The 24831-nt window shown below is 39.5% G+C and overlaps 2 protein-coding genes across 2 annotated transcripts in view; both read right to left on the bottom strand.

Moving 5' to 3' along the window:
• Positions 1-1644: 1644 nt before the first annotated feature.
• LOC148657190 (obscurin-like) lies at positions 1645-12145 on the bottom strand. Its single transcript, XM_088643100.1, has 12 exons — positions 11113-12145; positions 10807-10914; positions 10097-10207; positions 9270-9437; positions 6470-6592; positions 5860-6027; positions 5572-5695; positions 4764-5003; positions 3914-4137; positions 3252-3327; positions 2675-2824; positions 1645-1987 (listed from the first exon to the last, which is right to left on the bottom strand). The coding sequence occupies exons 1-12, from the start codon at positions 12074-12076 to the stop codon at positions 1810-1812; spliced, it is 2634 nt and encodes an 877-aa protein (XP_088499226.1). The 5' UTR covers positions 12077-12145; the 3' UTR covers positions 1645-1809.
• Positions 12061-24831, bottom strand: part of obscnb (obscurin, cytoskeletal calmodulin and titin-interacting RhoGEF b) — a 155916-nt gene continuing 143145 nt past the window's right edge. The window contains exons 92-105 of the mRNA XM_088643095.1: positions 23601-23730; positions 23135-23235; positions 21877-21989; positions 20951-21119; positions 20119-20197; positions 19342-19542; positions 18491-18551; positions 18331-18408; positions 17960-18132; positions 16790-16816; positions 15991-16143; positions 15648-15693; positions 13867-13944; positions 12061-12147 (exon numbers count right to left, since the gene is read on the bottom strand). Coding sequence (XP_088499221.1) covers positions 12091-12147; positions 13867-13944; positions 15648-15693; positions 15991-16143; positions 16790-16816; positions 17960-18132; positions 18331-18408; positions 18491-18551; positions 19342-19542; positions 20119-20197; positions 20951-21119; positions 21877-21989; positions 23135-23235; positions 23601-23730 — 1466 coding nt within the window. The 3' untranslated portion in view covers positions 12061-12090. The remainder of the gene's footprint in view (positions 12148-13866; positions 13945-15647; positions 15694-15990; positions 16144-16789; positions 16817-17959; positions 18133-18330; positions 18409-18490; positions 18552-19341; positions 19543-20118; positions 20198-20950; positions 21120-21876; positions 21990-23134; positions 23236-23600; positions 23731-24831) is intronic.

Consider the following 24831-nt stretch of genomic DNA (forward strand, 5'->3'; position numbering starts at 1 on the left):
CAAGGGGGCCGAATACTTTCGCAAGGCACTGTATCTTCAGCATAAATTGTCATAGGACTAATATGGACTTGTATTTCTATATTTGCTTATTATAGACAAAAAAGTTGGAAATAAGAATTACACTAGTCATAATTCAGTAAGCAAAATTCAAGTTACTGTCAAATTATTAGTTTGTTGTATTTGGTAGATATGTTGTGTTTTTATAATCGGCAACACATGGATTGTTGCAAAAGAAATCTTCACGTAATTTATCATATAAATATAAATATTGTAATAAAACTAAATGAGAATCAAATTATAATTTTTTAATGTAATATAACAATTCTGAATCCTGTTTTTAACTCAAAGAGCCTTCCATGTTGAATTCAATTCTGAATTCTGCAATCTTAGAGCCAGAATTAAACTTCAACGCACTTGGATCTCTAAAGACAAACCCAGTACATAAATACAGGTTTACACCTAATAAATGCAGGCAGTCTTTCTAGAACAAAGTCACCATCTGATACTGGGTTTTCAGAGTCCACATTGCACATTTACAGAAACATTTTGATTTAATATAGACCTAGAAGGCATTGATTAGGCAAGGAAGAGAGAAATGTGAAATTATGACAAAAATATTGTTGTGGAGTAGATAAATGTTTTTTTTTAAATCAAAACCACCCCATTCTAAAAAGAATGATGAGCAGCATTAAAAATTTGTGTGAACAAAAAAAAAACTGATCAACTTTTTTGAAGTGGTTACAATGGCTAAAGTTCCAGGCGTTGAAACAGTGATACTAATTTTTAATTTGGATTTAACCAATTCAGTTACATTTTGTAAATTCTCTTATAACACAGACAAGAACGGATACCAAGAACCTAAAGAAATAACTTGTGAAATGAAGAATCTTCTGCATGAGTAACCTCCTTCAACATACCAACACAGCAGAATCTGCTGTTATATATCTGAGGAAACACTGATTTCCTTTTTGTATTATCTTTCAGACTGCAAGAAATCTGTGTTCAGTAATGCTTTTTTTCAATAAGGAAATATGTTCCAAATAGCTTAGTATCCATTTTAGAGAAAGATTCAGTTGACTGGTTATTACTTTATTACATAGCTATGCCAGAAATGTAAGAAAACATGTTGTATTATGCTCGGTATTCCCTGACAACAGGAAGTATAGTTAATAGTAGTCATTTCAATTTTCTTGCATAGCAAGCTGGTGTCAGAGCCTGATAACTGATTTGATCATTCTTAATTATCAACAAAATGCATAAGTATATATGATGAGATTTGGAGCCTGAACCGAATTCTAGTATGGCTCAATTATTAAAGATGCTATGTTGAACAGTGCTCAAATCTTAGAAGTACTGTACAATTCTATAAGGGGGTGTTAAACAGGACTTCTGTATGGGTTATCTAGGGGGTTTCGGTACTCTGAATAGTTTATAACTGTATGTCAAGCTGGTTAAGTCAATATCCTACCCTTATTTAGTTTTTACAGCTTGATTTCAGTACTGCCAGCTGTTTAACCAATAGGATAATAAAATATACAGTAAGGAGCAAGTTAGTAATAAGGACGTGCATTACAATGGATTAACTTCCTAACTTTCAACTTTCCAGACCTTGGCTTGTTACTGAAAATCAAGAAAAGTTACACCTTGTAGAAGGGTGTTGAAAAGTTTAATCGTGAGTTGTTTACACATTATTATTTTGAAGATACTGTAACTGTGGTTTTAAAACAGACATACTGTATTCTTAGTGTCTGTGGGGCACGTCTGGACACAGCAATACCTGACACTTTTCTTCCCTAATATTTACGCTGTTCACTGGAAGATTGGTAAATCCAGTTTGGTGCGGAGTTGTGCCCGTTTCCTCTCCCTGTCTCGGATGTAACCCTGTAGCTTGTCTGTGGAGAAACACACAATGGAGGAGCGACGCTTAGATACTGGGACTCCTTGCAACCATGGCAACTCCAGGCACTCGGCAGCGGAAGGCCTTCCCCTGAAATGAAGGACAGTTTACAATTGAAATTAAACAGGACATCAGAAATGATCCATACATAAATGATTCTGGTCTAGGGAAAAAAAATGTTTTAATTATTCTTACTAAAAGCATCCAATGATGGAATCATTGTCTTCAAACATTACACAGACAGCACAAGTGCTGATCCATGATTTTGATTTTCTTTCTCTAAAATAATGTTCATTCTATTCAGCTAACAATTGACATGGGAGTTCTCTTCTTAATGGTGTGCTGCAGTGCAGTCTGGACAGACAGTTATCTGTGTATTAGTCTGATAATCAGTCTCCAAGCCTCTGTTTAAATCAGGGGGAGTCTTAGAGTCTTAGACTCCTGTCTTAGAGAACTAATAGTTATTTGATTTTCCTTCCCCCTCACTTCTTAATTTACCTGATTGGCCAAGCTGAAGCATTTATATTTTCCCAGTAAGTTGGAAATTTGGAGAGACCTATAAAACCTTCTGGACAGCAGCCCTTGAAGAACACAGATGGGCACTTCTGGTCTAAATCCATTCACAACGTTCAGGGCTGATGGTGTATGTAGAGCATCTTGGAGTACATAATGTTCTGCAGGTGATCCTTTCCTGTTACCCAAAGCTCTGTCCTCTCTCCCGGGAGCTAGAGGTCATACTTAGGAAATACAGTGCAGATTTGTAAGCACGTCCCTCACCAGGGTTTGCTGTGCAGAGTTCTTTTCACAAAATTCAAGGCCCCCTCTGACAGCCCGGGGTAGCACCTCCCAAACTGGATCTTCCCCTTTTTAATGTTTCTGTCCCTCTCGCAGTGGATGTCAGAGTAAAATGGGTTATCTGCGCTCAGCCTGAAGAGGAAAAAAAACCTAAAAGTGATCATCAAAGACACAGCTGTTCAGACAACTTTCTTTACAAGTGAAAAAAATGTCCCTTTCAGGATTTAGTTTTCTCCAAAATTCTCATCATGCTGTGTTTTTAAATAAATCTTATTTGTTTGGTTGTTTTAGCAGCATGCATAGTTAAAACTTTATTGTTAGAAGCAGACTTAATATCAAAGCCATCATCAATTTTTTAATTGAAGTTTTATGCTATTGTATATCCCAGGCTATTTCTTGTCAACTCTTAACTGAACATAATATAAACAATTAAGGCCAACAAACATTGCTCATGCTTGAAAGAGGCATTTATTTACCGTATAACCCTAGTTATCTTTCAGGTAGTTACAGCACACATAGTCTTCTGTGAGTCAGTGTTTTTTCCTTGACTCATACTCACATGATGAATGCTACAACACCAACACTCCAAATGTCTGTTTCTGGCCCTACACCCTGCCCTCCCAGGATCTCTGGAGCTGTAGAAAACAGTAAACAATTGTTAAAACTCATACAACTGAGAAACATATTTGACAATGAAAGAATGAAACAGAATGCTAAAAATATATTACAGTGGAATGCAATACATAAAAGATAGTTCAAGCTATTGAAATAATCAATAATTTAACACTATACTGTCCTGTATATCACCCATCCATCTATTTTCTAACTCAATTTCAGAAAGCACCGGGAACAAGGCAGGGTAGATGCTGGACAGGACATCCGTTCATCTCAAGGCAGACAAGAGACAAACACACCCACACACACCAAGGGTCAATTACAAGGGTCAATTCCACTATGGAACTCAGGGTTCCAGCATGCAAGGCAACAGTGCTAACCACTGCGCCACTGTGCCACAACCCCTCATATAATGAAATATAAATTACCTCTGTCATAGTAATTTGGAAACATTAATGACTGAATGCACTTTTCACAGCAAGTATTGAATAAATCACAATATATTTAAAAATGTGCTGTTAGCTAACAAAAGCTGTCTCCGTATACAGCCGCACTCTGAACGGAGGAGACCTGTCTGAGTTGCTCCCGGATGTAGAGAGGTCCTACCTCGGCACTCTGTCAATTCATGGATCCTCTCCACAATGAGGGGTTTCCCTGCTTCGTAGGGCTGAGCTGAGCCGAAGTCCACAATCTTCAGCAGGTTGTGCTCAGTGACAAGCATGTTGTCAGACTTGAGGTCAAGGTGCAGCACATTGCAGGAGTGGAGGTATTCAGCTGCGCTGAGAATCTGTTGCAGGAACTCCCTAACATGCAGGTCAGAGTACGAGTCTCTGCAGGGCATACGTTCAGCACCAGTCAAACTTTCTTCATCTTATTTTCTCAGAACATTTTAATGTTTGTCAAGAAAAGTGCATGCTTTTAGTTCCTTCTTTCTATACAATTCAAATGCACATTCAAATCTGTTCCTCCCTCAACTGCTCCCTAAGTGCCTGGTCTGCAAAGATGGCTGAAAAAGAGCTGCCACCATCTCCTCCTTAACTTGTGATATCCTATTCACTATACAGAACCAAAACTAGCAGCTCCCTGGAAACTGAGACACTGCTCAGTTGTAAGCCTTCATGTGATTTGTCACTGCAGGTTACTGACAAAACCCATGGGGACAATGCTCAGCAAACTACTGAACTCCTTCAGTCCTTACTCTGTTGCCTCATGCTAGCACATGAGAGAAAACAGACCAAAGACAACTACATCTCTTTGGTCCAGAAGTCTATGTTTATTTCCCATAATGTATCTTAGTCCTAGTGAGACTCCTTTTCACTAGAATGTATCTCTGTTGTGTTCACATTTAAAGAAAACAAAAAAACAAATGAATCATTGTCTTCATGCATCACACCGACTACACAAGTGTTTTCTTTCTAAACATAGTCAATATCCAAATACCCAAGGACTCGCTTGCCTCTCAGCCAGGTGATGCAGCAGCTCGCGCCCGATGCACAGCTCCTCTATCAGCACCAGGTAGCGTGGGGTGATGAAGGCAGCATGCAGCTGGACCACGTTTGTGTGTCGGAGCCTCTTCAGCAGCTGGTACTCCCTCAGCACACACTGGCGCTTCTCCGCCTTGTATGGAGTCACTTTGGTCGCAAAGAGCTTCCCGCTCAGGTCTTCCCTGCACTGCTTTATGATGCTGAAGCGCCCCCTAGAAAAGGAAAAGCCGGGACTGAAACCCACTGTCAACAACGCAGGGCAGACTGAGGTGTGCCCCCGAAAATCACTGTTACCTCTGGCCATTTTGTAGAAATAAGTGCCATCCCTCAAAATATTCAGTAGCAGAGTGAAACTATACAGCTTTGACAGCAGTATTACTGTGAAAACCTTTTACGTTTGTGCTGTAAGTTTATAACTACCTATCCCTGAAATAATTTTGAAGGAAGTTGCCTCAGTGGCTGTAATGTGGTACAAAGGTGTGTCAACATATTCTGGCATTGTGGAGCTCTTCTTAAATAACAATATAAATTCATGAAGTAACATTTGAAAGTTGTAAAAAAAGAATCTAATTCAGCTACTAGTCTTTTTTGTAGACGCAGGTTATTGTAAGTTGCAGCGTTTGGCTCATACGAAGTGGCAGAATAGCATATTCTGTTTCATATGGAGGCTAGCCACTGCTCAGTTGGAAAATAGCTGAGGTACTTGTTCACGGAGATGCCGAAACCCCATTGTCTGCATTATGATGAGTGCCGTCCAGACTAGCTGTGGCCATTCAGTACCTGTTGATCTCAGAGAGGAAGGTGTAGGTTGTGTGAATGGGGAAGAAAGGGGACCCTGGCTGTGCTGTAAGCTCGCTCCCCTCTTCCCTGGGGCGAACAGTGTGAATGAGGGGGATGTGAGAGTCTAAAGAAAGAGAAAAAAGAAAGAACAGAGGTGTGAGCAGTGACTAGGACCAAGCCTAACACAGTCTGGAGGTCAAGAGTCTGCCAGCACTGCATGCCACTGGCACCTCGCCTTATAGACTATGTTATGTTCTAGGATATACACTAGGTATTAGCAGGCCCTGCCTTCTTGATCAGTTCCAATGGTGGTTGCAGCCGAGGGGTCGCTGTAAGGTCCCATCCCAGCTCTATTGACACAGGCCACCCTGAACCTGTACAGTGATCCCCTGGGCAGGGCAGCGATTGTATAACAGCTGTCCATCACCCCCTCAGCCAGCAGCCTCCACGCCTCTCCTGCAGAAACACAAGACACGTATAATGGAACCTGTAAACTGTCTGTTCCATATAGAAACAGATCGAGCTTCCCATGTCAAAAATATTATTACTAATATAAATTGTAAATGTCTGCCTTCTATGAACCCTTTTAGATTTACTGCGCAGACCTGATCATTTCTGCTGTTCAATAAACAGGATATTCCAAAATGTCCAGTAGCTTTATAGTGAAATTTAAATAGGGTTCATTCTGACATGACCCAACCCGCCGGCCATGGGGTTCTTTTCTTTTCCCATTTCTTACCTTTTTTACGAATGATCACCTACCATATATTTTATGCCCAACAACGCAAGTTGTATTGTTCTCCAACTGTAATTGCAATCATTGATTTTTAAATCCACGGATGTTGTCATGTTATGATGTGACATGTTTGTATTTTCAATAGAATATAAAAGACCTCACCATCTTTGCTGTACTGGATGTTGTATGTAAGGGGAGCTATGGATTCTACAGGCTTCCACACCAGTAGCACTCCATCCCCGTCAACCTGGGTAAGTTCTGGGCTGGCCGGGCAGGCAGGCAGCTCTGCAAACACACACAGGGATGCTTCAAGACTTCCCACTGATGTATATATCTCGTTTTGTTTGTGCGGCTTGAAGTTGGAAATTGTCTCGTGACATAGACAGAGGTGCTATGTCACTTGACATACTGCCTTGAAAGTCTGATCTCATCAGATCTCATGAAATGAATCAAGATGTGGTGTGTCCAATCCTGGGTTGGAAAAAGTTCTGGTCCTGCTGCAAGGGATGGTGGTGGACCACTATTTCATGCTTTTTGCAATGTTCCTCCTATTTCTCTGTGTCACTCCCCTTCTTGTTATATCTTCATATTTTCCCTGTCTCCTGGAGTAGGCAAAACCAATTGATTTTCATTTTCTTGTTTTTCTTGGAGCCATAAATTCTCTATTTTTGTTGAAAGTACAGTGGAAATAAACGACATAACCAAACAACACCTCTTCCAGCAATGGAGTGTGCTAAGGAACTTTAAGTGCCGAGCAGTAGTTAGGACTCTGGATTCATAACTGTATGTTGCAGATCCTAGGTGGATCAGTGTTCTTATACCTTTAAGTATGTACAAGTAAAACACACAGTTATGTTCAAATTTATTTTGGTTTGGATGAAAGTACAATATTAATAATATGAAGTAGAAGCATTTCTTTATTTCAAATGGACTCTGAACTCAAGATGTAATAATGTAGGTCATACTGTAGGTTCATAGGTTACAGGGCAGGTAACATTACAAATCAGTGAAAGAGTAACACAATTATATCTTGTCCTACATCTGGAATATCCATGAATATGAACACTGAGCATTTTAAATTACTCATCAGTGTAAGTCAAGTCAGGTTTTTTGAGAAGTGATTCAATCCTGGCTGACATTGAGAGTATGTTTCTATTATAGTAGCCACAAATACTGAGTGGTTTACTGGTTTACTTTTGCACATTTTGCAGGGGATCTGATTCAAAATCCTCGATGGTGCTGATAAAATCAAACCAGTGAACTCCTTCAAAATCAATGGTGAAACATAAATCTAGGACACAAATAATAAAAATGTGAAAAGGAAGCACTCAAAGGTTTGTGAGAGTACGGAACAAGCTAACCAGCCACGTCGTTGAAGTCAATCCATTAGCGTCTTTCAAGAAATGGCTGGAGGAGATTCTCAGAACAAGTAACTACTAAGTGCCAAATGGGTTGGAAGGGCTGAGTTGCCTTCTCCTCATTTGTAACTGTTCTTATGTTCTCAACCACAGTGTGGTCTAAAACTGAACAATAATAATCAATTAGTTGAACTGAAATCCTAAGGCAGAAATACTAAAGCTGTGTTAATATTTACCTTTTTGATTTGACTCTAGCTGCAGCTTTTCTTCATTTGGAGATACAGTTTTTTCTTTTTTTAGTCTTTTGTATTTCCAAGGGTTCCAGGTCATTTTGATTCAGATTTCTAGAGCTTTCATTCTGCATAACCTATTTGGACATCCCAAGATGTTTCTTCTCTTTCCTTTCCCTTTCTCTGCATCTGCGTCTGTCTTTCAGTGGGAGATCCATTGCAAAGTCATCCATACAGTATATACAGGAGAATTCTGGGACTGGACCATACCAGCTGACTTCTGTGAGTGTTAGATATTTTAGCTTGCTGGTCAGTCTCAATGTTAGGACACATGCCATACCACGCATTCAGATGGCCTTGTCAGAAGCACTGTTTACAGCCCCTGCTTGCCGTGTAGCTCACTGTACTCCTTCTGATTTCTATAAATAACTTGTGTGCTTTTAGTTTAGGAGGATAAAGCTGTTACACAGACTCACAAGGACTTATCAACAGTTACACAACCCAGTTTTCTGTCTTTCTTTGAACTTTTCCATTGTCCTTTCTGGCATCTGGTATTGCAAACAAAGAGAACAATCCATAAAATACCGTACCTGAACTTTACTTAGTACCTCTGTGCAACTATCCACCAACAGGAATTCTGTCACTAAGGCAGCTCTGAGTCCAAGGATGGCTAAGAGTTCAGCTGGGGTGAGTCATGAATAGAAAATAGATTTCAACCAAGCCCAACATCAGCTTCTCTCCTTGGAGATGGAGGTACAATATGAGAGAGACCTAACTGTGTGGAATTTGCTAGAACAAGGCAAAAAATGTTTATCAAGGCTTGTTCACGAAGACCATTAGTAGTATATGAGTAATAGGGTTGGACACAATTTTCTAACAAAACGAGCCTTTGAAACATAAGATTGGAAAATTGCCTTTGAAGATTGGGAAATTTATCATAGATAGATACTTTATTAATCCCGTGAAGGAAAAACACCCTCATTTAACAGCACTTAAGAAAAACCATCCACATTAATACTTATTTTGCCTATTGATGTCTATATACATACAGACTATAAATATGGTTAACGTATAGCTATGGAGGTGTGCAAAAAAACATCATAAGCTTAAATATTAAATATTTTAGAGCAAGCTCTAAAAAAACTCTAAATAAAAATTAAAATTGATAAACGTTCACTGTTAAGATCAGCAGAATTAAAACAATATTATATATATATAAATGCACTAATATATACAACCAACACTAAAAAGTAAACACAGGTGTGTTACACCTTTCACGTGAAGTATCGCAGGAAGGTCACAGTGGATCTGAGAATTGGCAGGGGAGAGCAAGGGAATCTTGCAGGACGTTGGTCTGACCCAGGACTCTCTTACCTGACACAATGAGGGTGCAGGAGGTGGAGGCCTGTCCCACTACGTTACTGGCCACACAGCGGTAGCTGCCCAGGTCCTCCTCCCGGGCTGCGTGGATAGTTAGAGAGTGGAGCTCCTTGTCCATCACTGACAACCAGATATGGCTACTGCTCTTAATCCACTGGCCCTCTGGAAAACACACAGCAAAAACGTGAAGGTGCTCAACAAAGCAAAAGCATCATAGAGCCTCAGCCAAGCACAAATGTAGTAAGGAAAAGAAAAAAAAACTTCAAATAAAAAGCTTTATTTTAATCACAAGAGATCATAAGAAATGTTCTGGCCAATTATCCAACCTCCATTATACTCATTAGTAGATTTTTATATCAATTCAGTCATCAACAAAACCAGTTGACATTGGACACAATTGGAAACAAGTTAAGAGGCTGTCTTTAAACTTTCATTAAAGCATAAGAAAGATATGCCTTCTGCAAGAATCAGAATGGATGTGATGTTGTAAACATCAAATTTACATGTCCACTTAAACATTTTATATACTCAAAGGAATAACATTTGATGTACTGTGTATATGTGTCATCAGTCAGAAATAGACTTGATTAGCCAAGCAACTTATACATTTTTTTGTATTTTTCTAGTAGACAATTCTCCTGCAGTTAAAACCCTATTGTGCTATTGTGATGACTTGTCACATTGTTGCAGCCAACGTAACATGAATTTCTGATTAACACGAGGAGATAAGCAAGGTCCAGGGGCAAGGGATATCCATAAATCATCCAGAGTAGACAGGCCCCAAAAGTGTTTAAGGAGTATACTAAAGTAAGAACATTCACCTTTATACCAGCAGATGTCTGGGGGTGGGTATCCTGAGAGCCTACAGGACAGCGTAACTGACTGACCCAGAGATACAGACATGTCTTGGAGCTCTTCCAGAAACACTGGCTCTGAAAGGACAAGACAAACAGCACACTGTAAACTTCATATGCCTCTTTCAACATTGGGCTACCATCAAGTACACTGAAACGTCAGCAAAGCAGTAGGCTCTGACAGCCTTATCCTCATGGGCTGATTGTTGCTCCGGCAGACAGGTGAGTTACGGAAATATTTCAAACTAACTGAACTATTAAGGGTTATCTCCATGCTAATAAATAGAAAGTAGAAACAAAAAAAAGGCTGTAGAGCCTTCTTCAACTGTCAATACAGCCTAAACACTGTGGTTCTCCCTTTTATTTTTCAGAGTGGAATTAACCTTTTCTTGTTCCTTTACAGCCAGTGCACCATGACACAACTCCCCACTCAAATTTGATTACAAACACTATTTTTATTGATGTGCTTTACAAATCCTGACTTTAGTTAAATGCTTGCATGCAGCACCGCTCCATGTTTGTGAACCTCAGAATGTCATACAAAACACTTAGCATTCAAAAATATCAAATATTAACAGTGATTTTCAATAATATAAGATTCTTTATTTGTAGAACACAAAGAACAGCCACCTGTGCAGTATTTCACTCCTTCCACCTTCTCCCGTGGAAGTTCTTACCTCGACTTTTCTTCAACCCACGCAGTTTGAAGGAGAAGAGCTTAGACTTCCTCCTCAGGGACCCTGATGTGGCAGTACCCAATTCAGGATGTGGCTCTTCCTCTCCACCTGAGAAACAGAATCATTTACCTCAAGGCTACACCACAACTGATGATGGACAGGAAAACAAGCAAGTCTTACCTCAAATTAATAGAATTTGAGGAAAAAGTTTAACAACAACATTAACAACAATAAGGGCATTACTTATGTGGAGGTGAATCAAAAAGAGCAAGTAAATGTATATTTCTTTCAAAATGAAAAATTCACCTTCTCTTTTATTTGTCTCCTTGTGTTGTTTCCCCCAGATGGCTGCGGGCAAGCAGGAGATAGAAGCCCTCATCTTCTTTGTTAAGGATAAACTGGAAGCTCCTTGTAGCTGCTGATACAGTGAGGGGGAGTGGCCCAGCTTCTCCTCTGAAGTTTGTATCTCAGACCCCTGTCCAGTTGATGATGTAGGGTAGTCTGTAGATGAATGCTTTCTGAAGAACCGTAAAATTCCATATTTCCCCGTTTTACTGGGCTGGTGCTTTGAATCTGGGACAGAAGAGGGACGATTAATTTGTTCTGTGAGGGCTTCTGCACTCTGTTTCTCATGAGAAACTTCAACTAAAGATGTGGACTTCACTGGGAAGGCAGTGTCCCGCCACGCAATGTTGAGATTCTCATAAATGTTGACTTCCTCCAAAAGGTGCTGAAGTTCTGGCTCCAGGTCATTATCATCATCGCCATAGGTTTCCACATATGCACCTGATTGTGCCTTCACTGAAGCAGTCTCTGACATATGTTCATGAAAGATCCCAAATTCTTCCTCAGGGCTCACTTGTGGCTCTTGTGGATGGCTTGCAGATGGTACACTAACGCAAGTAGCTTCTTCAGGAGTTGAGAAAATCACTTCTGGTTCTCCAAAAGAACCTTGAAGATCATATTTGGACCCATAAGGTTCTTTAAAAGATAAGGAGCCACCTCTTGCAGGTGTTTCATCTGTTGGTTCTGCTGCCAAGGCCAAGACAGGTGGATCATTTGATGTTCTCATCTCACTTTTTGCCGTTGCAACATGAAGCTGTGGGAAATGAGTTCTATTTTCTTCTTCTAAAGTTTCTAAAGCTTTTAAAGACAGGTGAAAGCTTCTGGGGCTCTCAAACTCTGAAAGGCCGTACTGGGAAGTCAGAAGCTCTGACACTTCTTGAACCGCAGACACTGGTGTAGTAGATTCTACAAAAATGGGCTTCATTGGTAATGGTTCCCTTACTGATGACGGTGAATCCTCAGTTCTCTGGGTGCTCTCATCTTGGGTGGCATACGCTAAAAGAGAGAATTCAGATGTATCAGGGTTTTCTGGAGGTGATTCAAAGCCACTTATATCTTTAATTTCTTCAGATAGGGAAACCATTTCACTTATAACACTCTGAAGCATGGCAGATTCCACTTTGCTATCAGTTGACGGGAGGGGTGTCTCTGCCTTGGCAGTATCCTCTGTGGTGAGTTCAGATTGCTGAACTGTCTCTCTTTCACTGTGTGATTCTTTGAGTGTACATTCATCTGCAAAGGAACCTGTGTTTTCTGCATCATCTTGAGTGGATTCTTTCATTCCTTTTTCAGGGTGACTATCAAAGAGCTTGACTTGCATTTCATCTTCGCGTAGCACTCTGGAAGCAAGATCTTCACTCTCATCTCTTCTTGCTTCTATCAGTTCAGAGGGTGATGGGGTCCTGGTGTGATATTCATCTAAGGATCTGCTCCTCCTTTTCATACTTATATCAGAGTTGGAAACCCTGACTCCGCTGTCAAAAGAACTGGATTTAGCAATGACTGAAGGTGGATACAGCAGATTTCTTCCCTGATTCCCACCATCATCTCCCTCATTCTGGCTCTCTTCAAATTGCTCTAGAAGGGGCTCCTGTAGTCGACCGGAAAGGCCAGCTTTCATGAGGTGCTTCCTAGCTCTCTCATGCCTCTTCATGTACTTCTTTCCCTGAAGAAACATTCTGCGGGCAGACAACGGAGAGATCTCTGAGGAGCTGCTGTAGAATGTGCTCTTGATCAGGCTATCCCTTGGGATACGTACACAAGTAGAGCCTGTTGCATCATCTTCGGAAATGTCTAAAGACAGGGAGCTACCAGCTGAATCCTCATGACTCAGGCTGCCAGTGGACTCTGAGGACCTAAATGCTTCTGTAACATCTGGTTTACAGACAGTAAGCCTAAACTCACTGCTGACACCACCCTGGTCTGGTAAAATCTGTTTTCGAGGAGTCAAAACCGAATGTTCTTCCTTCTTCACTTCGGGCAGCGCATCTGAAGCACTGCTCTGTGAAAGTTTAAATCCTTCTCCACTTTCTTTTTCTAATTCCCAGGACTTCTCAGGGTGTCGTCTGTGCTTAGCAGGTAGGAGGTGCTCTGGGGTGCTCATGGAGTCTGTCTCTCTGTGACAAGAAGCGTCTTCATAATCAGAGGAGGAGACACTGCTGGGGGAAGAGCTGCTATGGTCCAGGTGGTCTCGGGGAACAGCCAGAGAAGTTTCCTGGAATGGTCCTTCCAATAGATCGGGTATAGACCTCACCACCATCACAGACCCATAGGACTTGAGTGAGCACTGCACACAAACACAAATCAGGTTTCAGTTCTTCCAATGACAGGGAGAGCTACTGGTTCACAGTCATTTGGTGCACTGGTTTTACCAGGACTGTCTGAAATGTCAGACAGAAATCTAAAAGTATCTTATAATCTTATATTAACAAATGCAATATACAGTAGTCAAAAAAATCTTTAAAATAATAATGAATAAATAATAATAAATAATAAAATAATTAATAAATAATAAAATAATCATTTAAAATGGTTGTACGCAAGTTCTCCAAAACCACTACCTGTCACCATTGTAATACAATGGAAAAGGTTGGTGAGTATTTAAAAAAAAACATATTCTTCACTCTGGGGGTTTCCAGTCTTACATCGTAGACTCAGCAGTATAGAGTATACAGTACAAGTGATATAATGTAGTTTTATTATTTTGCACATTACCTGCCACTTACTCCTTGAGACAAAGAATTTCAGCCTCTTTGTATTGATTAATTCAGCTTCTCGAGTACTCTGATTGCCCTGTAAGCAAATGCACCAAGATTACATTTCTTGTTTTACAATAGAATATTTAAGGGGATACTGTTTTTAATGAGTATCAGATCTAGTTTTTTTAACACATTTAAAAGATATAATTAAATACATATACATTATATATAATTAAATATAGTATGCACACTGAGAGACAAACAGCATGGGATTGGGCAAAATATTATGCATGCGCACGCATACAGTACATTACATAGCACGTTGATTGGCTATGTGGGATAAAACAGAATGTCGGATAATCGAGACTCTACTGTATAAAGCAGAAAATAACTGACTGCATAAGTATTCATCCCTCTTGAGTTGATATCTGGTAGAAGCAACTTTGGCAGGAATTACAGAAATTTGTTTTCCTGAATAATGCCCAACCAGCTTTGAACATCTGGACACTGCACTTTTTGTCCATTCTTCTTTCCAAAATTGCTATTTCCAATCTGGAAAACACTGATGTATTTTTTTAATATTAAGCCACTCCAATGTGGGATCTGCCATATGTTTGGGCCATTGTCTTACTGGAAGATAAATCTTCTCCTCAGTCCCAGGTCTTCTTGTAGACTGCAGGAGGTTTTCCTCCAGGATTTCTCTGTACTTTGCTGCATCCATTTTGCCTTCCATGTTCACAAGTCTTCCAGGCTCTGACACAGTAGCATCAGTACAGCACCTTACAGTAGCATCACCTTGCCACTACTGTGCCTCATGGTAAGGACAGTGCTCTCAGTATGATGTGTGGTGTTATGCTTTATGCCAAACAAAGCATAAGCATAACGTTAAGGTCAATTTTTGTCTTTTCAGACAATAGAAACTTATATCTCTCTTATAAATGCCTTCTGGCAAACTGTAGTTGAGATTTGATGTGAGTGTTTTCAACCTGCTTATGTTTTGCTACTTTCGTATTAAAGTCCAGATTTGTGAAGCATCTGGGCAATTTCTGGCATATGCAGTTTCGCTCATCTCAGCTGTAGAAGACTATAATTCATTTCTGTATAATTGCTGTCATGGGCTTCTTGGTGGCCTCACCGTCTAGTGCCTTTTTTCACCTCGATACTCAGTTTCTGAGGATGTCCTGTTCTGCACAGATTCACAGTTGTACAATATTTTCTCAATTTCCTGATAATGGATTTTACTGTGCTTTTGGGGATATTCAATGCCTTGGAAATACTGTATTTTTATACATGTCCCCTGATTGGTGCTTTTCAATTAGCCCTATTGACTTCTCTTTGACTTCATGATGCACTTTTTGTTGGGAGCTGTACTTATCAGATGTGGGTTACTCCCAGAGACAGTTGTATTTAATCTGAACTCATGTGAAACACCTTCATTGCACAGAGGTGGACTCCATTCAACTAATTATGTGACTTCTAAAGACATTTGGTTGTATAAGAGCCTACAGTATTTACAGGTATGTGTGTCATAGCAAAGAGGTGAATGCTTCCGCACTCATTTATTTCCTGTTTAATATTAATAATTTATGAGGATATGTAGAGTTTTGTTTTCACTTTGAGATTATAGGGTGTTTTGTATCGATTAATGGCAAAAAAATCAAACTAAATACATTTTGATTCTATGCTGTAACATAATAAAATATGAAAAAGTATGGGGGGGGGTGAATATTTTGAGAGCCATTGCATCTTACATATGTTTGTTAACTGTGGGAGAAAATATAAGAAAATATCTTTTACCAGAAACCAGTCATGCCTCAGACACTCAGCAGCTGTAGGTCTCTTCCTAAAACAGATGACATTAACAATTCAAGAGGTGACAAAGTGAGAGCAGTGTGGTGGATAAACTGTGACAAGTTCATTTACATGTGAGCAGAATCATTCCACTAAAATTGCGATGCATTCAACACCAGAACAGTGAGGATAGTATTTCTCACCAAAGAAAAACCTGAGTATGTGCACTAAAGACACTTTACACAAAACATTAAAATCAAGTCTCCTGCAATAAGACAGCATCAGTATATAAATATGTAAAATGAAATGTGCAAACAATGCCATTTACACAGATACTAGAGACACGCACTCAGCAAACAGTTGTAGGACCCTATGGAGGAAGCCCTGTGCCTCTGGGCTTCTTGAAGTGACATCAGGATCATCCCAGGAAATCCTCCCATCCTGAATGTTCTTCAGTGTAGCACAGTCATTCTCTCCAAAGAACAGACAGCTGCCTGTCAAACTGTTAACGCAAAACAATATTGATACTTGACACTCTAAGGGCTGGATCAGTTATCTCTGCATTAATCTGTAGCCAGAACTGTATGATTACTGTAATACCTTATGACAGCTATTGATGCTTTTTTGCTTTGAACCGTGGTGATTTATTATCTGATTGGATATATAATTTACAGAGCAGGTGAATAACGATAACATTATTCCACTGCCCCCTGGGAGTTATGAACTGGGCTGTTGACCCCTGACCTCTATTGTAGCAGCTTCTCCTCCCTTGTTGAACGCTATAGAAAGGCTGCTCCCATAACATTCACTCTCTTTGCACCACATAGTAAGCTATAGACAGCTGTGTTCCCCCTTTCACTCTACCTGCAGCTTTTCTCCTTTTATCTCTCCCTGGTGAATAGCACACCTCTGTAACTAAAAGGGCAATAAGTCCTCTGTTTGTGGAGCTGCAGACTTGCCTCCTGTCTATTCTCTGTCACTGTCCTCTGCAGAACCAGTTTTGGTCCAAGTTCTCCACAATATTGTAACATGATATCTTTATCGAGATTCCACAAGATAGCTGATTCCACAAGATTCTGATATATTGTTTATTTAAATGTGACCTAATGCAACATATCAAGTTTAAAACAAAGGATTAATTGACTCACCATAAGTAAGACAGGACACCAACAGACCTGTGGAGAAGTTAGTGTATTAACAAACATTTTAATTTAGATTTGACCACATCGAAAACAGCATGTGCTGTGCATGTCAATATCATGGGACAATCATTCTTGTTTTATTTTTTCTCTTCAACATTGTCTGTTACATTTCAGGAATTAAATTAGTAATTTTCAGTCAGTTTGATTTATGTATAAAACATCTGAAGGCAAATTACTCCGGAAAATGTTTCCTTAGGCACAGTTTATCTCACCTCTGGAACTATATAATGAAATCATCAGTACTGTTATTAAAATTAATATTTTACATGTGATTTGAGTGAAACGAAGGAAATAAGTCCATCTTTTAATGGTAGAAAAATGAAATTGTCTAATTAGCACAATAATTGTACAAAATTTGCAAAAATAAACAATAGTAATGAAAACAATCATGAAGTAGTTAAACATACTGTATAAAAGAACAATTATTTGACCAGCAGTTATTTGTAAACATTCAGGAGTTACACACTGTACTTAACACTTTGCAATTGTCACGGTCATCATCCCTCCACTAGGGCAGGTTCCTACATTTCTCGTACTGGTCTTAGTTTTACTAGTGTCAGCTGTTTTTCATTCGCTTTCTCTTATTTAAGCCTAATGTCTCCGTAGTTCTGGGCTCAGGTTTTGAAGACGGAGCCCGGAAGCCAGCCTTACACCAGGCTTAGGAATGGCCCGAGTACACAGGCTTCATCATAGTGTCCTGACCTACTGAGTCTAGCGCTTGGAGCCCCTTGCCCCTTTATGCTTTTAACCTTTCGTTTTCCTAGTCCCAGTTCCCTATTCCCGTATCTCCAATGGATCTCCTGGTTTCTGGATTTTTGACTGCACCTTACTACCCCTTTGGAATTCCTTTGGACTGCGCTCCCCCCATGCACCTGATCACCTCAGTCACTGCTCGTTGTCTGTCATCCTGACCTTACCTTGCTGTGTCTTCCCTGATGTCATTCTCCAGACACCTCTGGATTATACCGTCACGAATAGGGTCTTTTATAACACGGATTCGACTCCCGTAATATTTTTCTTTGGAACAAAAACTTCAAGCTCCTATACAGTATAAGATAAATCTTTAAAAACATCTAAAGATAATTCTAGGCATATCTACAACAAACCACAACTTACCAAATGTCTGTTGCCTTGGTAACTGGTGCTTGGCAGACAATTTCAGGGGCCACAAACTCAGGGGTCCCAAACCTGCTGTACTGGGGTTTAGACAGGTCTATTTCTTGAGCAAAACCAAAATCGCAGATCTTAATCTCGTCCTTTTCTGACAGCGCCATGAGGATGTTGGTAGGCTATAGAGATAATTACAGGTTTGAAAATAACATTGATTTATGAAACACAGAATAGAAAGGTTATAGTTAAAGTTTATTTAACAAATTAAAGTGAAGTAAACTGAATTTTTTCTTCTAACAACATCTTGCATATACAGAAGTTAGACTCTTCAAATGGTGAAATATCAAACAAGATGTCTCAAATAACACAGAACTCACCTTTATATCTAAGTGGAGAATGTTTTTGTTGTGAATATAATCAATGCCTTCCAAGACTTGGTGAATGTAATTCTGAACCTGATAAAGAAAAAAAAACTCACAATGTTTGATTGCATAAGATTTCTGTATCTATTGGAAATTTAAACATTTTCGATCTTACCTCTTTTTCTGGGACAGATTCCTTTGATAGCAAGTGGTCTAGTAGTGTCTGAGTAGAGCAGCTAGGGGATATTGTTAAAGCAGAAACATGAGGGTTCATCAGCACTCTATGGCTGCCGTCGCATCATCCAGGTGGATGCTGCACATTGGTGGTGGTGGAGGGGAGTCCCCATTACCTGTAAAGCGCTTTGAGTGGAGTGTCCAGAAAAGCGCTATATAAGTGTAAGCAATCATTATTATTATTATTATTATCAGTCTTCCCCACATTGCTAAGAATATCAGTCTCCACCTTGACAACCCACTGCTGCATGACATAGACGTCATGTAAATATATTATAAAGGAAATTGTTTTTGTGTCATTTCAATAAATCTGTTTATGCTTCATAATGCACTGTCAATGAACGCCAGTTACGTGTTCTATAGTACATGTTAAAATAAGTTGAAAAAAAAACACAATAATTCTTACAAGGAACACCCTTAGGGCACATCAACACACCACTAGCCCAGTCGAAGAGCCCTAATAAGGTGACTCAGCTGTCCATGACTACCAACATTAATTTTATAAACACAAAGAAGAATTAGAGGTCTATCAAAGGTTCCTGCTTTACAGCGTTTTGAAAGAGTTCAATATTCACATTTTCCTTAATATATACAAAAAGGGTAAATGAAAAGTTTCTTTTTCTTTAACATCTCATCTGTCACATGCTGTACTTAAAAGAAAACACAAACTCACACAGCTACCAACTGTTTAGACTTCAGCCACCGTGAGTTTAACACTGAAGACACTAGCTGTGTTTCCAGCTTTGATGACAAAACGAGTGTTGCTAAACTCAAAACATGCCGGCAGGATACAGCTCAGTGAGCAAGACCAGTGTCCTCCTGGCGTAGAAGGAATCCAGCAAACAGGCGAGTCTGGGGTGGCTGAGCTGGGAGAGCACAGATCGCTCCCGAAGGGCCTGGGCCTTGTTGCTGCTTATGAGAGGGATGAACTTGGCTGCACAGCTCTCCCCGCTCCCTTTACATTTCGCCCGCCTCACAAAGGCAAAGCTGCCCCTGGGGACACCGAAGACAGAAGTACAGAGCATTGATGGCTCTCTCAGACGCAGATATGTACATGGGCATTTGACCTTTGACCTCCATTTACTAACCACGGATGATACAGTACATACAAGTTCAGCTACAAATGTAGTGCATATATTTAACACTATAGATACAATGTGCCTTTATATTATCCTTTATATTTATATATCATATACAGTATAAGCTTCTAGTTACTATTTTTACTATTACTATTCCTGGTATTATCACACTGATGAAAACATGTAATCTGTATTTTCTTAGAAAAAGAATTCCTTGAAAGAAAGCCTTCCTTACAAAATGGGCAAACTTCAGTAATAAGATGACGTTGCTGTACTGAAACAAAAGAGATCTCCCTGATGCACATTCAGAAATCGGAATAAGCCAGAAGTGTAAAAACATGTTTTTAATTGGAAAATCTTTCACCGATGAAGAGAAAAAAAACAGCTGTTAATTGCACAAAAAGAATATACAAGAAAGAGCAACTATTATGGAGAACCACTTTTACAGATACAGAACCTGGAGTTGAGGTAATAGTGAATACAGAGCTACCTCCCAATCTCCTCGTGGACCTCGTACAAGGAGTGCAGTTTCCTCCTCTTTTTCCTTTCATGTTTACTACGCTCTGAACCTGGGGGGAATGAACAATATGTCTTACTATACTTAATACAATGTTGGAACATTTTTGTTTGTGATTTCATTTTGATAATAATGGAAGTTGACAGGTAACAGATTCACATGCACACAGATAATTAGAAATGCTCAGCTCCTGTTGACATTCACATCTGAATTTCTGTCTCATGTTTACCAACCAAGGATTGTATTTGTACAACAAAAAAATATAATGAACCTTCAATTACTGTATTTGATAAATGATTAAATATTTGAGGCCAAGTATCTTTTATTCATGTCTTATTGTCAAGCATTTATTGGCACAGCAGCTGAATGATTATTGTAAATGCATTGTATCACCAAAACTACACACTGGGATGTTACTGTTAAGGGCTGAAAGGACTGTTATCAGTGATTTTCATGATTGATTTATCATGCCAGCCACAGGAAGCTGGCACTCAGATATGAGACATACTTGTCAAACTAACAGGCTTTCACAGCATCCTTGGGAAACTGTGATACACAATCATTTTTATCCATTTATTTCCAACTAAAAAAAACAAAATTTGCACAAGACAGAAAATCCATGATAAAATATAGAAAAGACAATACGGAATTGTTGAGGGGGATCTGTGCGTAGAAGTGCCCTTCACTCTCCAGCATTTCTTCTTTATTATTTTTTAAAAAGTGCAACATTTTAAAATATGGGGTAGAGCAGCTGAAGTCCAACCAGTCCTAAACAATGAACTACTGTAGGCCTGCTTGTTCTTACCTTCTGCGACAATAAGCTCAGCCTTGCAGGAAACGTCGCCCCAGGGGTTGCTGGCAGCGCAGGTGTAGACGCCGCAGTCCTGGCTGCTTGTGTCGACCACAGTGAGAGAAAACCGGGAGCCCTGCTGGTGGAGCTCAACCCGCTTGCTGCTGGACAGCACCACCCCGTCCTCCGATCCCAACACAGACAATTGCAATCAGCACACCGCTCGGCACAGAGGCATGCCAGAGACCTGCTGCAGCCCTGAGAGTGGCAATTAGATGGCTAACTACTGAGATTCCCAAAATTATATTATCAGTATTAATACTGTCCATACTAGTGCAAAAAGTAATGTATATGAGCAAAACATATCAAGCTGAAAATCAGTTAGACATAATATTTGACAAGCAGCACAGTGTCGTAGTGGTTAGCTTTGCTTTTGCACTTGGGCCCTGGGTCCAGTTCCAGACTGGGGTGCTGTCTGTGTGGAGTTTTTTATGTTCTCTGCCTGTTGGAGTGGGTTTCCCTCTGGGATTTCATTTCCTCCCACGTTCCAAAAACATACTGGTAGGTTAATTCAGATCCTGGAAAATGGCCCTGGTGTGAGTTTGTGTGTGTCTGTATTTGTGTGTGTCCTGCAATGGACTGGCACCCCATCCTGGGTGTATCCTGCCATACTGTCCCGTGTTGCTTGTCAGGATAGGCTCCGGATCCCCATGACCCTATATTGGATGATATGGCTAGAAAATGGATGGATTCATTATCATGCTGTATATGTTGCATCTCAAACTGATTAGAATCTCTCTCTTTCTATTCTATCCAAAGGCAAGTAGGAAGGGAATGTCTGAAACCTATCCCTGCCCACGCAACCTTTGAAACACATTACTGGTAAAAGATGGAAAAATGCATCCTTTCCTTCATTTGAATGATAAACCAGCTACAGGTACCTTATACCACGTGACAGCTGGGGCAGGGTGCCCTACAATTACAGTACTGAATGTGGCTGTGTCCCCACTCTGCACCTGGAGGTCTTCTACAATCTCCTGAACGTACGGAGGACCTGAGGAAAATAAACACCATGGTTCAATTACACATTACACACTATTTTCTATATTGTCTGGGACAATTACCACATCTCTTGCAAGGTGTCCAATAAGCTCTATGTTAAACCCCTAAATGAATTAGTTCATGGTGAGGATTTTCAGATGCATTAAATAAATTGTACCAAATTTCAATCACTTATTATTTCTAAATTTCTATTTAAATTAAAATTTTCTAAATGTAACAATCCCTGTGATTAACATGAAACATCAAGCCATCTATTATAGGATTAAGAATATTAATACCACTGTTAGACCTTAAATTGGAAACAAAAGAAGGGCTACCCAGCAGTAGAGAGCAATTATGCCACATGTATTAGCTGAGTATTGGTGCCGATTGATCTTCTACATGATCTGATTGATTGATCTACACTCTATGTTTTTCTATTTCTATACAGATAGTTATAATGTTTGCCATAATAAAGAGACATACTTCTTATTTGTGAGATCTGCAAATAAAATGTCTTACATACCTATATGATTCACTAGTTCTTTCTCAATATCTCTGCAGAGCATAGTGGACTCAAGATTTAATCACACTCTTACAATTTTACATACAGGTTAAAATTAGGGAAGGCCAGGCCCTCTTTTGAATTTTGCATGCTACAGCATACTGAACTCATACTGTTGTACAGGAAATCCCAGATCAAACACATTGTTTAACCCTACAACTGATAGGAAATGCACACATTAATAAAATAATATAATAAAATAAAATTACTTATATCATAGCAGTATGAGTTTGTAGCTTGTATGGGTTTTAAGTCTGGAAAAATTGACAAAATCTTGTCTCTCTTCACCTCTCTTATTAAATATTTCTGACAATGAATTGAAGGGAAATTTGTGTAACAATATCCAGGTATCTAAACAGCTTCTGGGTTGGAATGGTGAAGGGTGTGGCTGTGTTGAGAGGCATCAGTACAGTTAATTTTATATCCTGATAAGTCACTAAATTCTTTGAAGATTGTTAGGGTTTTCTGTACAAAAACATCTAATTTTCATCACATACCACTTTCAACTGCTGTTTATGAAGTATTGCTTTATATTAAAAGCATAGTTTCTTTCTCTAGATGTGGCAGCAGTATTTTAAAGCTGTTTTCTCTACCTGACTCCTTCACTCTGGTTTCAACATAGTCCTCTGTCTTTATATCCCAGGTTACATCCCCTTTGTCATCAAGACTTGGCTCTCTGCCTCTGGTCTCAGTTCTGATGTGAGAAAGCACAATGAAAATAAATCTGAGACTGAACACACAATACAGACTACATATGAGTGAGTGATTCCATATGGTTGTGGGCTGCAAAAGTGTCTCACAAAGAATGCATCATTAGCGGACCTTAGTGTACAGAGAGTCATACCAAGACAGGAGGGCAGAATGCTCCTTTGTTTAATTGCATAGGAGATGTCAGTGTTAATTAAATTCACAAAACAAAGTTAATCACAAAGTCAAATTTTTCCACTTCTGACGAGTATGAGGAGAGCTCTGCACTAACTGGAGTAATCTATGTTTGTCTTCAGTAAGGTGGTACTGTATGTTTTGAGTGGCTTACCGTGAAGAGTAAATGAAATCTACCTGTGGCTGTAAGGACTGAAGGACTCTAATCCTTGTATTATGAAGGCCCTCTTGTGGAAGGTGGTTGGGCTAAATTCGATTTCATACCATCTTTTCACGGGCATTCTGGACATGCTATCCAGCCCCAGGTCTGTGGACGAAAGAAGTACATTGACCTCAACTGGGGCAAATAAAGGAAGAGCTGCTTAGGAACAGAAAAGCCTGTGATTAGTGATTCAATGAGCCACAACAATGGCAAAAGCAGGTTGCACAGCATTTATAAAGGCTCTTTATAGGCAGAAGGGACAGTTTCCAAGAAAAATGACCAATGTCTGAACATGTTCTCACACTTTTAACCTGCCGCGACCATAAGATCATGCATCCATTTCAGTTCTCTGGTTCTGGTGAAAGTGACAGCTGATCGTGCAGAACATGCCACTATTTTACTTCCAGTAAATAAAGCAGATTAGTGATTCAGAGACTGATCTCATCAGCTCTCAGCAGATGAGCAAGACAGGGTCTGGTCAGTAGTGGAATGGGATGCCTCATGGGGTTAAAGATCACTGCTAGTAAGAGTTGCTTTGTCTGGCTAAATTACACTCTGAGTTTGTACTCTGCACATCTCAATTTTCCTTTCTTTGCTTTTAAGAACAATTTTCTGCCTTCCCCAGTGATTTGCTTTGTTTTAATGCTCGTTGCACAGAATAATTGAGTAAATAAATCCAGTGTGGGTGCTGCATGTTAGTGAATTTAAGTCTATATGTGAAGTGCTTTGGGACCTTTTGGGATGAAAATCTGGATGACATATGTACTGTAATTAGGATTAGGCTAATCTGAGATCAGAGAATACTGATGTTACAATTGCCAATTGTAAGTATTGTATTAATTCTGGTATTGTAAGTATAATCATTCCATTTCAAATTGTTTATACTATAGAATATTTGGCACTTAGCTTGTTTCTTATGGGATGTTATCCTGCTAAACATTACAAGCATAGCAATATCTCAGATGTAAAATGCCCTTACTCACTGCAGTTGTTGATCTGAAAAAGAACCCTTTCACAGGTGGATACAAATATAACAAATATAAGCAAAATGACAGACTGCATCCACAAAATCCAAAGGTGGGACATACTGTATGCAAAACTGTTCTATATATTGCTGTCTTTTATATAATGAAACACAATATTCACATTTGTCAGTGGGTTTCCATGTTTGATGATAGAGAAAGAAAGGTTTCACTATCAGTGGAT

The sequence above is a fragment of the Lepisosteus platostomus genome, chromosome 8, assembly GCF_059453375.1.
Source record: "Lepisosteus platostomus isolate fLepPlt1 chromosome 8, fLepPlt1.hap1, whole genome shotgun sequence".
In the NCBI taxonomy this organism is placed as follows: Eukaryota; Metazoa; Chordata; class Actinopteri; order Semionotiformes; family Lepisosteidae; genus Lepisosteus; species Lepisosteus platostomus.